Genomic DNA, 19,744 nt, shown 5'->3' with positions numbered 1-19,744 from the left:
ATCCAATGACTGCAGGTAAACACAGTGCATTATACAGTTGATTTGGCTTTGTCTACCCAAGCTGCTCATGGTATTTAATATTAGCTGGCCAGAATCTTACTGGTTACCTTAAGTGCAATAGCGCAAATCTCAGACGCCAATTGCGACTAATCAACAAGTTGCTGCTTGAGGCAAAAGTCCTGTAAAACCCATTTATTAGCAATTTGGAGGGTGAAGGGCAAGAGATAAAATTCTTCCTGCTTGCCTTCATTCATTGCTGCCTTCAGTTTCAAGATTCTCCTCCTGCTGGCAGCTGAAAACAACTTTAGTTTTTCATATAATATCAGTCAAAGGAATGTGGGAAATACCAGCCACCCAGGGGAACGCACTGTAAGCCTCTCCACACACAGAAAAACCTATATTTTGGTCACTCTCGGACGACACCTTTAAAGGGATACTTGTTAAGAATAGGTAATAGAATTGATAATAATAGACAATCATGGAGTTAGTTATGATAAGACCTGGCCAGTAGAAGCACTTCTGGGGGACAAAAGCATGCTCAGACTTACTTGTGGTATGAATGATACCACGAATCATTCATAGAGTGGCATTACTCTTTGTCCAAGGTTTCCCTTCACCTATTAAAGCTACCTTAAATTTCCTTTTTTTCTTTACCTGGCATCCCAAACTGATGCCTGTCATTCTCCAAGTCTGTCTTTTATATTTCCCAATTCTCAGAATGAACCACCTGAGACTCATAGAATAATTTTGTTGGAAGGGGCCTGTAAGGTCATCAAGCCCAGCCCCCTGCTCAAGGCAGGAACCCAAATCAAAACAGATTTGACCGAGGGTTGTCCAATTTTCTTTTGAACGCCTCCAGCACTGAAGCGCTCACCACCTCCTAGGGTCATGGGTTCCATTGTCGTACTGCTCTAACAGTTAAGAAGTTTTTCCTGATATTCTGCCTAAATCTGGTCTCCTGTAACTTGAAACTGTTATTATTATGTGTCCTGAACTCTGGGATGATGAAGAACAGTTCCTGCCCCATCTCTTGCATAAGACCTATGGAACATACTAGCTGTGCCAGAGAACACCCATATTTGGCACTTTTCTCAAACCTCTCTTTAGTTAGTTAGAAACATTGTAGGCCTTGGATTGTCAAATGTAGCCTTCAGTGGTTTTGGCATGCAGCTCCTATACAGTGGTGCCCTGCATGACGATGATAATCCATCCCATGAAAATCGCTGTTTAGCGAAATCGTTGTCATGCGAAAACCCTTTCCCCATTGGAATGCACTGAAACCCGGTTTAATGCGTTCCAATGGGGAAAATACCTCATTGTCCAGCGAAGATTGCCCACAGGGAAGCCATTTTGCGAGCACCAATCAGCTGTAAAAATAGCTGCCTTGCGAAGCATGGGTCCGGAAAACACAGGGCAGCCATTTTGCGGAGCCAAAAAAATAATTGTCTTGCGAACAAATGGTTCGCAAAGCATGGACCTAATCGACGCCCAGCGAAAATTCCCCATAGGAATGACTGTTTTGCTAATCGCTATAGTGATTGCAAAAGTCATCATTATGTGGATTTGTCGTTTAGCGGGGTCGTTGTCTTGCGAGGTACTGCTGTAGTTCATCCCCACTGATTTTGCCTTCTAGAGCTGATCATACTGAAAGGTGCCTCTAGTAATAGATTCTGTGATGCTCCCTCCCTGAAGACAGAAGGATGGTGGCTTGAAAGAAAGCAAAGTTGACCAAAATTCATCCCCTCCTGTATTATACGTTATTGTTCCTACTAACTATACTAGTGGGAGCACACCATTCAAATGATGGTTGATCACCTTTAATCCTTTAGAGATTTCTAAATTAGATATCCCTTGGTTTTGGTAGAAACATCAACTGAAGCAATATCTGAAACCTGGCAGTTAATTTATTGTTAAAACATTCCTCCAGGGTTGAAGTTTTATGGTTTCTCTATTTTTAGGCACAGAACTTATTACCCAATAGATGTAAGGTTTTAGTCATACAGTATTAACTCTCAGGCAGTTCAGACACAATTGAGCCTAATTGAGTTTTTTTCAGCAATAAACTCTTTGCTGAAAGCCAGCTCCTTCTAGAATAGGCATTCTGCTTTTCCCTTTCACTTCAAAAGCAATTCTTATTCTGTTCTAATTCTTTCCCCCTCAATCTTAGGAAATCTTGAGAGCAACCCTGCCTATGTAACTTCCACTGAAATTCACCCAACACTGGAGGCTTTTTTGCAGTTAAATTGGCATTCACAATCTCCTACTCTTATCTGACTGGTCACTTAATTACTAAATTACTAAAGGCAGCTCACAGACTTCATTCACAACACCTAAGCTTTGTTATGACCTGTTTCAGACCTATGACCTCCCTATGAAGTAATGACTTCAAAACATCTTATTCTTGAGCTTTTTAACCACCATGCTCAGGTCTTGCAAATTCCTTTTATTGAGCAAATCTGTCTCACATTCGGTCTTCCTCTTTTCCTATGGCCTTCAACTTTCCCCAGCATTATTGTCTTTTCCAGTGAGTCGAGTCTTCTCGTGATACATCTACAATAGCCTCAATTTGGTTGTTCCAGCTCCTAATGAGAGTTGAGGCCTGGTATGTAGGCTAGTAATAATAATAGCAATTGATTACTAGAATCCAACTTATGGTTGAATTGATTCCAACACAGGGTGACCCTCACTAAGGTTTCCTTGCTGTAGAGTACTCTGAAGTGATTTACCAGTCCCTTCTTCTGGGGATGCTCTGGAGCACACAGTGGCTGTTCTTCCAGGAGAGACACAGCAGAAATGAACTCCTGCCATGGACAATAGCCATGTAATCCTAGCCAAATTATATTATCTCTACATCGCAGTGTGAAGGCTGTGATTGAGAGGTAGTGCCTTCCCCACAACCACTTCTTAGTGATTCCTTAGTTGAGGTTTTCCAATCTTACTTGCTTGGCTATACTGGTTTGTTATAATCTCCTTGTTTGAACAAACAATGAACCAGAAAGTGTTTCAGCTAGAATGTGAGAAACCTCAGAACGAGCCAGCCAGATTTAAGCATGTTGTAAGTCTTGTCAAGTGCAGCCAGGCAGTTAAGCCTGTTTTATAATCCTTTAAGGAACAAGCAAGGAGTTATTTTCCTGAGCTTTACAACAGCAACATTCATGGTGTGGACCATTTTACATTGCTTTTCATAAATTTCCGACTTTTGCTTCACTTTAATTTTTGCACTTATGTTCTGATTGCTTGATTCTTTTTGTAAACTGCTCTGGGAGTTTATGAAAGAGGACAGTAAAATACCTTAGATACAGAAAGAAATCAGCCTTTATTAGATCAGGCATCCTTCAGTCTTGAGAGACTATAGTAACGTGCTCTGAATAGAGGTCTTGGAACAGTATCTAGTATGGCTGAGGAGTCCAATACGAGAGTGACAATCCCTTCCACACAGAAGACAAATACAATCTGTCCCCTGTCCAGCTCCATGATTTGGCTGGTTTTGGGACTCCCTCTTTGCCTTGGCCTGCTGAACCAGTGTCTCTTCAAACTAGGCCAAACAACAGGATATTTTTGACCAGTGAGACACAGGAATATCTTATTTCTGGATTCTGTACACTGTGCTTTCCTATGCTCACTTGGCCCAACCCTCTTTGTAATAACACCGTGGTTAATACAGTGCTGCCTCACTTAATGAGGATAATCCGTTCCAGCGAAATCGCTGTAGAACGAAATCCTTGTTAAGCGAAATAAAAAAGCCCATTGAAACACATTGAAAACTCTTCAATGTGTTCCAATGGGCTGAAAACTCACTGTCCAGCGAAGATCCTCCATAGGGCAGACATTTTTGGTGCCTGTAAAGCAAGGAATCTGTCCTAGAAAACATCAGGGGGCCATTTTGTACACCCGGTGGCCATTTTGAAACCCGACGATCAGCTGTTTTTAGATTGTGGTAATGCGAAAATTGGTTCCCGAGGCAGGGAACCAATCATCATGAAGCGGATTTTTCCCATTTAAACCATCGTTTTGGTTTAAACCAAATCATCAAGTGATTTCATCGTTAAGCGAGGCAATCGTTAAGTGAGGCACCACTGTATGCCACAGTCTATAGTACGGACGCACTGGTACAGGAAGACTATCTCCACAACTGGGAAAAAATCCTTTTAAAATATATATAGCACCCTGAATCCCCCATTCTCCCAAATTCTGATTTTGAAAAAACAGATATAAAACTATTATAGCTGCCATGATTCCCCACAAAAAACCCCTAGGGATTATTGTTCATAGGAATTCTTTGTTAAGAGAGCCCTGATGTGTATATGCAGACAATCAAAAACAACACACACTTCCTTCCGTCCCGCATTGTGCAGTTCTTTGGATTCCCTGGAAAGAAGAAATGACAACTCAACCAGTTAAAGTCCGATTTGGATAGATCAGCCTTCATCTTAGTCTATTACAGCTTCATTTTGTGTATCACATATTTGAGGTAACTTTCTAGGCTCAACTGCAGCTTCATTACATTTCCATATGTCCTTCTACATGGACAGAACCAGCTGCCTGAAATCTGTTCTCCAGGGATGAATCAGTTCTGGCAGCAGTGTGAACTCATAATTGGTTAGAAAATATCCACAGTGCTAGAAGTTTCCATAAATAAATAGAAAGGATGCCATCCCTTCCCACGTCCCTGGCATCTGAATGTCTTTTTCCATATAGGACCACGTCTTCCATTGGAAAGTCATCTTGGGCTTCCAACTGCCCTACCACGAGCTAAGAAGCCCACATATGAGGTTGAAGGATTTTTCTGTTCAAAACATTCACAACAAAACTGCGTCAGTGATTTGTCTTTGAAAGGAACCCAACAAAGAAAGGGATTTTTGTGTTAGGGATAGAAAAATGTCCTTGCTTCATATGGATCCTTCACCTGCGAAGTCTATTTATCATGGCGTATGGCAAATATCCATCTATCCTGTAATAAAAAGGAGACAATGACCAATGAGTAACATGCTTTTATTTATTTTTAAAAATGCAATTTAACTGAGAAGAGCAAACATGTCAACAAAACAGCCTAAATTTAATTGGTAAGACCACACTTTAAATCCCATTGATTCCCCTCTAGTTAGGACAAAGAGTTGGACAGAAGCCAGTGCAAAAGAGTCTGGGAGAAGAACATACTTCAAAGATTTGCCAGCAGTGTTTTGCTGCATGGCTCATGGAGATTTACCAAAATGGCAGAACCCAAAGACATAGACCTAGTCAATTTTGAAAACAGAAACGGAATGTAGCCCTCCAGATTTTGTTGGACTCTGACTACCTGGTCAATAGTGAAAGATAATCAGAACTGAAAGCCAGCAATATCTAGAGGCCCTGATCAATTTATGTAATTATGTTAATAGCTATTGTCCTGTAATAATAGGTTAAAACTGACAATACACCTCCATTCCTGTTTATTACACTTGATGATTATCACTTTTGTTTAGTGTCTTTGGTATCTAGAGAAAGCAGCATCAGGCCATTATAATCTCCACCCAACAGCAGTTTTTCAGAAACCCTCAAATACTCATACCACTACTGACCTTTACTGTATGGAAATACTGGAAATGTATTGTTTAAAAATTTAAAATTAATTGTAATAATGGCATTTTATATATGTTATCTTGTTGTGTTTTAACCTATGTAAGCCGCCCCGAGTAGACGTTGTATAGAGGGCTGGGGTAAAAATCAAATAAATAAATAAAAATAAATAAATAAATATGGGAATGGGAGAGGTGCTTTCTGCTGCTCATGTACATGTTTTTTCAAGGTTTAACGACCAGATTTTTTTTGTAGTGGGTGGCCACACCGAGAGAGAAGTGAGGAAATCTTTGACTAGTAATCGGGCCTTCTCGGTGGTGACCCCCTCACTTTTCAGTGGCCTCCCATCAGAGATACATCAGGCCCTTTCCCTGTAGGTTTTCAAGAAATTATTTAAAATGGCTTTGTCTGAAGAGGTCTTCAGGAATATTCCCTCTTTAAAGTAGCAGCTTGACCCCTAAGTTTAATTCTATTACAGAGGGATGTTTGCCACTACTTATGTTTTAATTAATGATGCTATTTTTTGAGTTTGTTGTTTGCTCAGGATGGGGGGGGGAGTGGTTTGTTCATTGTTTATGGTGGAGCTGTATAAACATGTATTAAATACATAAATAACATTCAAGAGGCCTAACTCCTACCGTTATAACTTCAAGGAACTTTTATACATTGGCAAAGAATGGACAGTAATGGTATCTTTACACTGCCTTTTGGAGTTTTTTGAGTGGAGCAGTTGAAAGCCTGAAATGTGAGCAAATACAATAGGAAGATTTCGCTACAAGTTCCAGTGGTTCACCAGAGGTTCATTATTGCCACAGGTTTGACTCGGGATAACAGTTTCATATCACACCACGCATGTTAATCTGCTTAACTAATGCTAGAATGCTTGTGTTATTAGCAAATGTTTTGTCGGTGTCCCGTGTTAATAATGCAATTCACACAATCAATCGTTTTGCCTTGTCTGGTTATTCGAGCCTTCCTCCCATACATAATTTCACCACCAGCCATATGAATTGCATATATGTGAAATTCTGGATAAGACTTGACGGATTTGATGAAGTAGCCTACTGTCCATTTGGGTTCATGCCAATCTTAGATTTCAAGGTGCCTCAGGTTCTTCGGAATCATTTCAGAACCACTTATGTATATTGTATCACATCATTAGTCCCTCTTGCTCAGTGTTGCCTACATCAAAAGTGGAAACCTCTTTCAGCTCCGGAGTCAGATTCAATTAGAGAAATTCTCAAGGCCAGATTCCAAACGTTGGGCCAAAGGCAAAAGTGTTGGAACAAAATTATAAGATGATTGTAGCTTAAACCTCTTAATGCTACTTAATTAAACCTTAGAAGCAGCATTTCGGCTTCCTAGAATAGAGGGCAGAACCCATGTAAAAACTGGGAAAGCATTCAAAGATGGGGAAGGGGGCATGAACACCTGGGAAGTACTAGACCGTCAGTTTGTGGGGTGGTTTTGATCTAAGACAGTGATTCTCAGCCTTGGGTAACCAGGTATTCTTGGGCTGAAATACCTAGAAACCTTCACCATCAGCTGTGCTAGCCTGGGGTTTCTGGGAATTGCAGTCCAAGAACACTCAAAGTTGGGACTGATGTATAAGGGACTGAGTTCTACCATGACCAGCCTGAGCATTTCAAAGTTTTAGACAGAATGCATAAATCACAGCATGGCTTTTTAATTATGTACGAGCACAACCCGTGCCTTGGTCGGAGACCTGAATGATGGTAGATAACGAATGTATTCGTTGCTCATATAAATAAAACATACAGTATTCCCTGTAGCCTGGCCCTGTGGGTTAATTCAACTCCTACAGTAACCAAAGGGAGGGGATATTTCCATATGGTAGCAAAAGCACATTGAGATTGACATGATAAGTGACAGGTACTTATTATGAGCTTTGGCCTCATCACGGGTAAAGTCTCCATAGCTCTGCCGCACCTTCCATGAGATCAGCACTGTTCTTGATCTTCATATTAAGGATCTAACTAGATGTCCAGTCGAGTCCCAGAGGTGTGTGGCATGATTTCATGACATCACTGTGCTGTAATGCAAGCACTTCAGCCACCAATGTTACAAGAAAGTTGTAATGAGGTGCCTAGTTAGGCCTTTGGCAGCTGCCAAGTTTTAATGGCAACTCTGACTGAAGAGTCCCCAGTGGAAGGGTCTGCAGTGGAAGATCTCTAGTGGTCAACCTATACAAGAGGATCCCCTTATCTGCAGGATCAGTATCTCCTGATTCACTTATCCATGGTCTGTAAACATTTAAAACATTAAAAGAAAAATCCCCATATATAAATATATATATTCCAACAATGAAGTTACCAGAACTGGCCACTAGAGAGAGCCAGAGATCATCCTATGCATTGCATTTGCGATTATAATAGCATTTGCTATAATCAGTGTTTTTTTAGCATCTGTGGGGTATATGTGGAACTTATCTCGTGGATAGGGGAGGGGTCCCACCGCACTGCAAAATCTTCCATGGCCCAGAAAATATGCAAAAGTGCTGCAGCTGAATCATAAGCACATGTTTCGTATGCAGAAAGTCTAAGATTCCATTCTCAGCATCTCTAATTAGGGCTGTAAAAGGCTGAATAATTCCTGAATAATTCCTGCTGTGAATGAAGACACTGAGCAAGATGATCTAAGATCCTACGAAGCAACTCCCTGTGTTTCTTCTCATACTCAAAACATTCTGAAGCGAGGGAGGGGAAAAAAAATCTTACTTTGCTGAAACAGCTTTTGAGACCTTCGGTTTTGACTGGCTGGAGTAGAATTCCACTTTGTACTTCAGTTCTTTATTCTGGAAGTAGGGAAGAAAATATAGAAATTGGTTTTCATTTGCACCCTAAAGATTAATGGATGATCAGACATGGGGAAAGCTGTTTGTTTTAATATCCCAGAATACCCTAGCCTCCCAGCATTCCAGCATGATTAGGGAGGTGGTGAAGTAATTTTTACTTCCTCTGTGGAAGATGGGCAATTGCTGGCTAGCTTTGTTTATCCAAAAGTACACAGAAACTTTCAACTACATGAAAAGTTTGAATAACGGGTGGTACACTTTGCATAATGCTCTATGGCTCGGAGTGAACTTTGGCCTGAGTGGGGCGTGAGCAGCACCTCACGTTTCACTGACAGGGTGAGGCCTCCATCCTTGGAGGGGCTCTTAGGACCAATGACACCAGATTATACAGAAAAGAGGCAAAGGTGACACATGTAATTTCAAGTAGGCATACACATACAGTAGGGCCACCTTATCTGCAGGATCAGTATCTGCTGATTCTGATTCACTTATCCGCGGTCTGAAAATATTAAAAGTATTAAAAGAAAAATCCATATATATACCCCGTTTCCCTGAAAATAAGACAGGGTCTTATATTAATTTTTGCTCAAAAAAAACAAAAACGCATTAGGGTTTATTTTCAGGGGATGCTTAATTTTTTTCACACACAATCTACGTTTATTCAAATACAGTCACATCATCGTCTTCTGGTTGCTGCACAAGGGTGGAGGGCGGGCTTTCACTTAACTAGAGCTTATTTTTGGGGTAGGGCTTATATGATGAGCATCCTAAAAAATCATACTAGGGCTTATTTTCAGGTTAGGTCTTACAGTGGGGTCTTGACTTGAGAACTTAATCCGTATTGGAAGGCGGTTCTCAAGTCAAAAAGTTCTCAGGTCAAATCTGCAATTCCCATAGGAATGCATTGAAAACCATTTGATCCGTATCTGCTCTTTTCCGTCCATAGAAACTAATGGGAAGCTGCTATTCCGCCTTCGACCACTAGAGGGGGATATTTTGTTTCTTTTTTTCTTAGGTCAAGAAAGGTTCAGGGAAGGCAGGGAAAATACAGTCCAGGCAGTACCAAGCAGTCTGAAGACTGTCTCCCAATCCACTCTCTAAACACTGGGAGGAGTGAGGAAGCAGACAGCCACCGTTTTCACTGGCCAACAGTTAACTGAAAGTTCAAATTTTGCACTTTCCCTACCTCCCACGTGATTTTTTTCAGTTCTTAACTCAAATCTAAGTATGTAAGTCAAATCAATATTTTCCTATGAGAGTGGTTCTTAAGTCAAAATGTTCTTAACTCAAGCCGTTCTTAAGTCAAGACCCCACTGTATTTTCAGAGAAACAGGGTATATTCCAATATACATGTTATGGAACCAATCCCTATTGGATCGGGGGGGGGGTCCTCCTGTACTTTTAAAAGAATGGGCAAATCAGTCTTGTTTCCAACCCATGCCAATTCCATATACATCCTCTAGTACAGTGGTCCTCCCAACCTCAGGTAACTCAGGTGCTCTTGGACTTGAACTCCCAGAAATCCAGGCCAGCAGAGGTGGTAGGGAAGGCTTCTGGGAGTTGTAGTCCAAGAACATATGGAGGCCCAAGGTTGGGGACCACTGTTCTAGTACAGTGGTTCTCCCAACCTTGGGTAACCCAGGTGTTCTTGGACTGCAACTCCCAGAAACCCAGCCAGCACAGCAGATTCAGCCCCATTGTGATCCGGAACAAGGCAACTGTGTCAGGCAACATAGACTGAGGGGCAGGCTGCTGACAAAAGTTGTGGGCCTTATGATTTGCATGTAGCCTTTACACTAGTCTTCAGCTCTCAGATATAGTAGAGGGCTACAGTTCACATGACATGGGGCTGTTTTGTGGCATACAAAATGCTGACAGATGTGATCATGGTGTCGGAGAAACCACGTCATTCTTTGTTTCAAGCACAAAATCTCTCAGATCAGTCTTGGCCATAATCTAGAATTCATCCCCACCATTTTGTGATATGGTGCAATATCCTCAAGGTTTGCAGAATGAACCAATTGTGGAAGGGTTGTTGTTAACATGCGGTCAGGTCACTTCTGACCCATGTGATTGACTCTAATACATAGGGCTTTCTGGGTAAATGAGACGTTTTAGGAGCAGTTTATCGTTCCCACCTCCCAGTGAATTTTCATGGCCATGCAGGAACTTTAACCAGGAACACCTCAATATTAGTATTACTATGTGTGTATACTGTGAATGTAGGAACAGGATAACAACATCACCGCAAAGCGCATATTCAGATGTCTCTTTACCTTTGCTTGGAGCATCTCAAGCTTTTCTTTCAAGAGGTCTATATTTTCATCTTGGTGTTTTAGATCATTATTTAGTTCTTCAATCTGAAACAATTAGAAGAAATATAAAATTCATAGCAAAACATAACTTAGAATTACTTCAATTGAATCCTATCCAAGAAACTGTTGTGATTTCTTATTTCCCAGTGTAGGAGGCAGCTCTCTGAGCAGCTTTCAAACATTGTCGGTCTTCTCAGGAAGGGAGGATGAGATGTTGTGTAGGATGAAGTACGCAAGTACCCAGAAAGATGCTGCTTAAAGCACCATCACTATTTCAACAGGGCAAACAAAAAATTTTCCTCATAAGCTGGCTGCAAAACCCAAGACTGCTCTACCAATATTCAAAGCACAAAACTAAGTAGAGTGAATTCGCCCGTCAGACATCACAAGGCATCCATCTAGTAAACAATTATATTTCAGTATCTTTAGCTATTAGACACATCAAATTCTTGTTTATTCGTGATACATGGCTGTAACATTTTTCTTTTTTTTCTTTTTGAAAAACATGTCGGAGAACCATTAGTCTTGCCATCTGTTTATGAATATTTCTGGTCAAGGTTCCAGGAAACAATACGAATTTCTAAGACAATCTGCTCCAACTTCCTCTTCATTTTCCACTGCTTCATGAAGAAGTAGATTGGCATTCCACGATCATGGGGCATGCTCCTACTTCCATTTTGGCAAATTCCACTCACCCAACCACCCCTCCCTGCCTCATTTCCCTCTGAATATTATTTCAATACTTCTACAAACTTTGGAATTACCTCCTGATACTTCCCACCTCTGTGCAAATTATATTGCTTTTTGTCACAGAAAGAACCAAAACTGGAGAAGGATGGGTCTACTGTTTGTATAGAGAATTAGCATTCTTCTAACCTGATAAATCAGACTGTGTAAGTTTTGATGCTGAGAATGGATCAGGCGGTCCAGGTGGCTAATTTGTTCCTGAAGTGTGGAGATCTCAGTCTGAACTCCTACACATCTGGCAGAGACAGGAAGGAAAACTGAGAACATTTCTATGTTGGACAAAGTAAGATGGGATGGAAGGATGCAAGTTAATTAGGATGTAATGATTCAGATGACTGGCCCCTTTGCATTTCCCATTTCCTTTGCATTTGGAGTTGACCAAAGACACCATCTCATTCATATGGTTCTTGGAGCTCATTGTTGACTTTTCCCTCAAACTACAGAATGGTGCTGAGACCAAACTGTGAAAATGCCCCTATGTTAGAGGTGACCAAAGTGCAGCTTTCCAGATGTTTCTGGACTAGCCCTATCCTAAATTGTAGACCCAGTACTGAGGATTGGCAGGAGCTGCAGTCCAACACTATTTTGAAGGCTACACTTTGTCCACTTTTCCCCGAGGTAGTACAATTGCTAGTTGTCAAGAACTGAGCCCTTAAGAAAAATGGTGGGTGAGCGCAGCTGCCATAGGTCCTTCCGATCTGCTTGGATAGTCCGAGTTTAGAAAAGTTACTTTCCCAAATTGCTTTGCATTTAGTGGAAGGAAATGCATGACATGATATCACTATCTTTAGACGTTCCCAGCCTCACTTAATTGTCTATTCCCAAAGCAGATGAAGAAATGCCATGCCATGTCTTTATAAGTCAACAATTTGGGAAAGGAACCTGTGCAAGCAGATTTGGAACTGCGACAGCCACATACTTCCAGCACTATTGTTTAAGTCTACAGTTATTGTTTGATGCCTAAGCAATAATTGTTGTGATTGACCATTGGGTCCTTGGGAAGTACACAGGGACTTTGTTAGCAAGTCTCATTGCTTAGACATTCCCATTGGCTAGAGGAAAAACACAGTAATAGTAGGAAATATGTACTGTATTTTCCATATACAAGATACCCTTTTTTCTAACCCAAAATTAAGAAATATTAAGTTAGCTTTGAGTATTCAGCCTCTGGGCTCAGAACACTGGGACATTAAGAGTCCCTGTTGCATCTGAGCACTGCCTACAGCCTCCACCTCCAACAAGGTGTGTTCCAATTGGTTTGTTCAGCATCAGCTGACATCAGTTACATAAGGCTCGTGATTGGAGGAAGCTAAGCCTCCTGATTGGAGGTAGCCCGTTTGCAGAGGCAAGGTATGGCCCATTTTGTTTTCTCCTCAGCTTGCTTCCGTGTATAAGACAACCCTCAATTTTTAGTCTAAAGATTTTAGACATAAGTATCGTCTTATACACAGAAAAAATATGGTATTTCCTTCCACATGTATTTTGGTCCTTAAGTATCCTTAAGCAATCAGAGGTTATAGTCACTCCCATACAGTAAGAATAAGCATGGGACATACCATTTCAGGACACACACTATGGCCCAGGGAGAGAATGCTGATTTTTTTTTTCAGCCAACACATACTGTATTGCACTTCAATGTGTTGTTATTTAATTAGCATTCCTCAGTTCAGATGAGTTCTTCTACTGGAATTCATATAGTGAAAACATGATGAAGAGGATAACTGCATATGTTTACACCAGCCAATGGCCTTGCTGCCTTGGGGGATAATAGGAGTTGTAGTCCGACACATCTATAGGGCACCGAGATACGGCAAATTTGAAATCATCTCAGCATTGAATTATGTATTCAGAAATAGTCTGATTCAGAACAGACATACTGAAATCAATGAGATTTCAGTTAGTCACCATGATTGTTTTCTATTGATTTCATTAAGACCAGGAAGTACAATGTGTTCTGCTCTCTGTGAGTACAACATTCTCTGTACTATGTTCCATTTACAAACCTTTTTGTGTTTTCAGCCTTTGACATCATCTGCTGCAATGTCTCTTTTAAAGCTCTTTTCTTATAGTTCAACTTTTTCTTCTCCTAGGGAACAGCAAAGTCACAAAAGTCATACTCTACATACATGGTAGTACATTGATTTAAAAAAAAACACACAACCCTCTCCATTTGCAAGTCTTACTCTTTAAAATAAAATGTTGGTCTCCTGATTTCTCTAATCTCATACAGTGGGGTCTTGACTTGAGAACTTAATCCGTATTGGAAGGCGGTTCTCAAGTCAAAAAGTTCTCAGGTCAAATCTGCATTTCCCATAGGAATGCATTGAAAACCATTTGATCCGTATCTGCTCTTTTCCGTCCATAGAAACTAATGGGAAGCTGCTATTCTGCCTTCGACCACTAGAGGGGGATATTTTTTTCTTTTTTTTCTTAGGTCAAGAAAGGTTCAGGGAAGGCAGGGAAAATACAGTCCAGGCAGTACAGTACCAGGCAGTCCGAAGACTGTCTCCCAATCCACTCTCTAAACTCTGGGAGGAGTGAGGAAGCAGACAGGCACCCTTTTCACTGGCCAACAGTTAACTGAAAGTTCAAATTTTGCACTTTCCTGGCCTCCCACGTGGTTTTTTTCAGTTCTTAACTCAAATCTAAGTATGTAAGTCAAGTCAATATTTTCCTATGAGAGCAGTTCTTAAGTCAAAATGTTCTTAACTCAAGCCGTTCTTATGTCAAGACCCCACTGTACTATCACACAACAGCCATTGACTTCTCCCAAATGGATTACATCTTTCTCTTCCAAGATCTATCACAGAGCCTGGAATAATTACTTTCTAAGACTACATCTTCCAGTATCCCCAGCCAGCATGGCCAGTGGTTGGGAATTCTTGGAGTGGTGATCCAAAAACCACTGGAAGCTGTAACCTGCACAGAACGACTGGTGTGCAGTTCCAGTTCTTCAACCAGATCAGGATCTGAAGCCATGATAATTTGGATCTATGTTTGTCCCCAGAGTCTTGTGTTCATTACACAAATTTTCACGGTTTACTGTTTCTCTCTACAAGAGGTACAGTATTTTCAACTGAGAACTCCAAAAGGGTTTTTAAGTATTGCAAGACATTGGGTAATAATAAAGAAATATGAAAAGAGTAGGTGTTAACAAGCAAACTGTTCTGCAGCTGGCATAAAATGGCTCTTTTTGCATGTTTTATGCTTTTTAGTCCAAATATTACAAGAGAGGGAGACAAAAAAGAGAAGTCAGTGTTCGCCTATATTTTAGAAGACGGACGGGCGAAATTCAGCATGTGAGCCCCAGGGGTCCATCTCCCTAAGCTTCCCCAGATCCTGCCAAGTCACCAGTGCCTCAAAAACTCCTGAAAAACTCGTTGGCCCCAATGATTCAAATTGTGCCCCCCTCGAAACCACCTGAAGAACAAAACAGATATTGATGCTTGGATTTTGAGTAATACGTTTGCCACCATAACTTCTTGTTGGTGATCACTTTTTACTACAAAGAGAGTAGTGTTTGTTCACTGCTCGTGCTTGTGCATCAACCAAGGATGTGTGGAAAGTCTTTGCAAAAAGGCTTCCTTCCTAGTGTTCTTGAATGATGATGAAGAAAAATGGAAACTGTAGGCTTGTAGACAAATACTATAAATAACAATTCTTTGTGTAATTTAATCCTCTTCAGTTACCCACAGGGGGAGAGATACAGACAACAGTAGAACTGTACCCTTGAGCCACTCCTAATTGGAATCCCAATTTAGCTCTCTCTTTGCTTCCCAAAAATTCACCAGGCATTACCCTTTGAATCACAGAATAATGAAGTCGAAGGGGCCTAGAAGGCCATTGAGTCCAGCCTGCTGCTTAATGCAAGAGTCCAAATCGAAGCAGATCTGACAGAGAGTTGTCTGATTTTCTCTTGAATGCCTCCAGTGTTGGAGTGCTCAGCACCTCCCGAGGTCACTGGTTCTACTGTCATACTACTCTAAGAGTTAAGAAGTTCTTCCTGATATTCAGCCCATCAGGGTGAGAATGTTTTGCTTGGTGTGTGTTTTTTCCCCTAAAGGTGAAGTTATAGTTAAGACATTTCAGGAGACAATGATCCATTTTGCATCTCCTCCGCCTGCCCATGTGCTTCTACAAAATAGGTAGCATCATCCACCCACGGATGATGGGGAAGACCCGCCAGCCTCCAAGAACCTCCAGCCTCACCTCTTCCATCCTTTGTACTCGTTTTTCCATTTCTTCAGTCTCGATAAGCTTTTCGAGCAGTTCTCCATTCAGCGGAATGAGATTGTCTGTGCTTTCTTTTAATTTTTGTTCTTGCTTCAGTTTGTGAGCCTGTGAGAAAATAAAAAAAAGTTATGCTCAGAAGTGCACAGAAACAGATTCGCTGCCCTTCAGCAATACACTGCTATAGCCTCTGCTCAGAATAGCGAATCTTTGTTTATAAACTCCTCCTGGTCTCGCCATGGATCCAAGCTTGAGGGACTGCAAAATTGTTCTCCATACCCCACGGAAGGGAGGGGCGTTTTGCAAAACTCTGGACAAGGCAACAAATGATAAGAAGGACTGTGCACAAAGCTAAGCAAATCTGCCAGACAGGCCTATAACACATGCAATACAAACCGAACCATATGTGTCTTGCTTATTAGAAAGAAGGAACACCAGCTTTTTGCAAAGACAATTTATGCAAATGGCAGAGACCTCGACAAGAAAAAAAAATTGTCTCCTGGAAACAAGGAATCTCACGGAACTTGAACATTCCTTTTAAAGGAATGGACCGAAACTCATAAATTCACTCACGTTATACAACGAGAGTTCGCCCTATGATTCTCAAACCAGCTGTTTGCTCCAACTAAAGTAGACCCACTAAACAAATGGGCCTACTTCCACTAACCAAACTAACCAGGAATCTCCTGATCAGGGGGATTCGGGGAGTTGTAACCCAAAAAGTAACTTTTCCTACTATCCATTCAAATAAGCCAAATGTTATTACAGACCAGAACCATCCTTAAAGGATGACATTTTCGGAACTATATACCTTCATTACTTGCATGATTCCTTCCTGCCTTTTCTTCAGCTCCCCCAAGCGCTTCTGATAATCTTCATGGAATTTCTCTGAGGCATTCTTCACAGATTCTGCACCTGCGGCTCTCGAAGCCTCAAGCTGGAAAAGATTCAATCTGGCATGAATAGATCACTTATATAAATGCTCTACAAGACAGGGGGCAACAATTTAAAGCTTTCCCAGAGAGCGCGGGCAACCATGTTAGTCTGCTGAAGAAAAACCAGTAAAGAGCCTAGTGTTACTCTGAAGGCTGAAGAATTTTATTTGAAAGAAGCTTTCCAGAGCAACGATTTCACACTGCAGGTGAAGAAGTGGGCTGGAGTCCTTGAAAGCATATCCTGGATAAAACCTGCTAGATGCCACCACCAAATGTTGCAGCAATTTTTAAAAGACATATTCACGTGTAAAATGGGTATATAAAAAGGGACCAAAAATGTAATATTAAAACCATCACTAGGTGCTGCATCAGATCAAAGAGGAGTAATAACAACAAGAACAACAACACTGGCTTGCAGCATTTTGGCATATAAAAATGTATGTCTTTGTTTATGCTGCTCTCACTGGTGTGAATGAAAAAATTAGAACATTTTTCTCTGCAAGGCAAGATTATGAAAGGTTTTTGTACATTTTTAAAACATTTTACAAAAAAAAACCCTGCACAAAATAGTGTATTTAACACAAAAACCTTTGCATTATGTACTAATTGCCCAGAGGACAGGATTAAAATACAAAATGACCTTGACAGATGAGAGTCCTGGGCCAAAACTAACACAATGAATTTCAACAGGGAGAAATATAAGGTCCTACACCTAGGCAGAAAAAATGGACTGCACAGATACAGGATGGAAGACACCTGGCTAGACAACAGTACCTGTGAAAGGAATCTAGGAGTCTTGGTAGACCACAAGCTGAACATGAGTCAGCAGTGTGATGCGGCTGCCAAGAAAGCCAATGTGATTCTTCGTTGCATCAATAGGAGTATAGTGTCCAGTTCAAGGGAAGTGATAGTACCACTCTATTCTGCTTAGGTCAGACCTCACCTGGAGTATTGTGTCCAGTTCTGGGTACCTCAGTTCAAGACGGATGTTGACAACCTGGAACGTGTCCAGAGGAGGGAGACCAAAATGGTCAGAGGTCTGGAAGCCGTGTCCTATGAGGAGTGGCTTAGGGAGCTGGGAATGTTTAGCCTTACAAAAAGAAGGTTAAAAGGGGACATGATAGCCATGTTTAAATATTTGAAGGGATGTCATGTCAAGGAAGGGACAGGTTTGTTTTCCAGAGCTCTACAGACTAGGACATGGAGCAATGATTTCAAACTACAGGAAAAGATATTCCATCTGAACATTGGGAAGAACTTCCTGATAGTCAAAGCTGTTCGGGAGTGGAATAGGCTGCCTTGAAGGGTGGTGGAGTCTCCTCCTTTGGAGGTTTTTAAGCAGCGGCTGGATGGACATTTGTTGGGAGTACTTTGATGGATGTTCCCGCATGGCAGGGGGTTGGACTGGATAGCCTGAGTGGTGTCCTCTGACTCTATGAGTCATCAATGGTCTAGACATTAGTTAGGAGGTTGAGTCGACTCCTTGAGAGGGATTGGACTTGATGATCTATGTGGTCCCCAACTCTGGGCCTCCAGATGTTCTTGGACTACAACTCCCAGAAGCCTTCACCACCACTTCTGCTGGCCAGGATTTCTGGGAGTTGAAGTCCAAGAACATCTGGAGGCCCAAGGCTGGGGACCACTGATCTATAGGGCCCCTTTCTGCTCTGCAGTTCTGAAATTATTGTTGTTGTTATCATTATCATTATTATTATCATTACTATTATTATTGCAGGACTGATTCTTTTTCCCCCCAGAGAGTGCAGTCATGACCAGTATCTGAGAGCACATCTACTTTAATTCCTCCTCCTGCTTCCCTGTGTAAAAGTAGAAGGGAATCTCTACTATACCTGGATGGTCCTGCCTGGAAATATCCAGAGGCTGGATTAGACCCACAGGCTGGAAAGTCTCCTTTCCCCATTGTAGAATCATCCATGCTCAAACCCATTTTACAGAAAAATGAACGAGACACTAAGTGACACATTTTCCAGATTCTGTCACGTCAGACTGCATGTCAAAGAAGGAAACTGCAAGACTGCTTCTCCACAAAAAAGAAAATGTCCCAGCATGTTTAACAAAAACAGAGATGCAACTAACAGATGAAGCATAAAAATTACTGATTCTTCTTCTTCCCAACATCTACCTTTTAGCATTTATACAGCTGTTTAATACAGCATAATATTCAGTTATGCAATAAAACCATCTTTCAGATACAGAGTGAATCCTCTCTGCATGTTCCAGGCAGAACATTATTTTTTAAAAGTCAATATATGAATGTAGCCTTTCTCTTTTTTTCTCTGAAAAGCAATGCCAGTCACCATTATCTTGCATGTGTTCGTAAAGCATCTTTTAATCAATGTTAAATAATAATAATAAAGTCAACAAAGATGTGCCGAAGATACCATCAAATTACCTAAAATAAAATAATATTTTGGAGTATAGAATACACATTACAGACCCAAAAAACCCACACACACTCCCGATTACCATTCATTGTAATATTTCTTTTAAGGAGTCTTTTTAGCCCTTGCCGCACCAAAAGGAATGTGCCACAGGTAATATCACAGCTCCTAGTGCATTGCTCATCAATTTCTGGAGTCGTCCTTTTAAAATAATTAATCAGAATTGCTAAAGATTGTTCTGTGTTGCTGTGGTCATAGAAATGCTTCTTGTGCTTGACAGAAATATAGACATACCTTGATATTTAACATTTCTTTTTCTTGGTTCACCCGTAACAGCTCCTCTTCTGCTTCTTTCATCTTTTTCATTGTCTCCTTGCAGTCAAAGGATGTGGGTTCTTTATCAGACTCCACTCCAGGTTCCTGCAGGTGTGGCTGAAACCAAAGAACACCAAGGATGAAATGGTATGCCCTACTGAGTTACTGCCCTATGGCTTCTTTGTGCCCTGTATTCCACTCCAGCTCCCTTCTGAGTGAACTGATTTCAGAATTAGCTCATATGCAGTTTGATGGGGAAGAGAAGGGGAGAAAGTGAGACAATTCTGGAATGTAGTGTGCAAGAAGTATATCTACATGGAGCCAGGAGGCCGGTGTTTGATACCCCACAGTACCTCCTGGAAAAAGAGCCAGCTTGTGCATTGGACAATCACAGAGTGTCCACACACACACACCGTGTGCCCAATTACG

The 19,744-nt window shown here is 41.2% G+C and overlaps 1 protein-coding gene across 2 annotated transcripts in view; it reads right to left on the bottom strand.

Annotated features, from left to right (window-relative positions):
• Positions 1 to 3,297: 3,297 nt before the first annotated feature.
• CCDC68 (coiled-coil domain containing 68) overlaps positions 3,298 to 19,744 on the bottom strand; it is a 30,041-nt gene continuing 13,594 nt past the window's right edge. Inside the window, exons 4-11 of one of the 2 annotated variants that reach the window (XM_020800283.3) lie at positions 19,295 to 19,432; positions 16,475 to 16,600; positions 15,643 to 15,771; positions 13,437 to 13,519; positions 11,563 to 11,668; positions 10,648 to 10,731; positions 8,295 to 8,371; positions 3,298 to 4,951 (exon numbers count right to left, since the gene is read on the bottom strand). In XM_020800283.3, the coding sequence (XP_020655942.3) occupies positions 4,903 to 4,951; positions 8,295 to 8,371; positions 10,648 to 10,731; positions 11,563 to 11,668; positions 13,437 to 13,519; positions 15,643 to 15,771; positions 16,475 to 16,600; positions 19,295 to 19,432 (792 nt within the window). In that variant the 3' untranslated portion in view covers positions 3,298 to 4,902. The other variant, XM_072992915.2, reaches the window with a different exon arrangement.

The sequence above is a fragment of the Pogona vitticeps genome, chromosome 2 (genome assembly GCF_051106095.1).
Source record: "Pogona vitticeps strain Pit_001003342236 chromosome 2, PviZW2.1, whole genome shotgun sequence".
Classification (NCBI taxonomy): domain Eukaryota; kingdom Metazoa; phylum Chordata; class Lepidosauria; order Squamata; family Agamidae; genus Pogona; species Pogona vitticeps.
The sequence above is the reverse complement of the archived record's forward strand: the minus strand, read 5'-3'. Positions and strand labels throughout refer to the sequence as shown.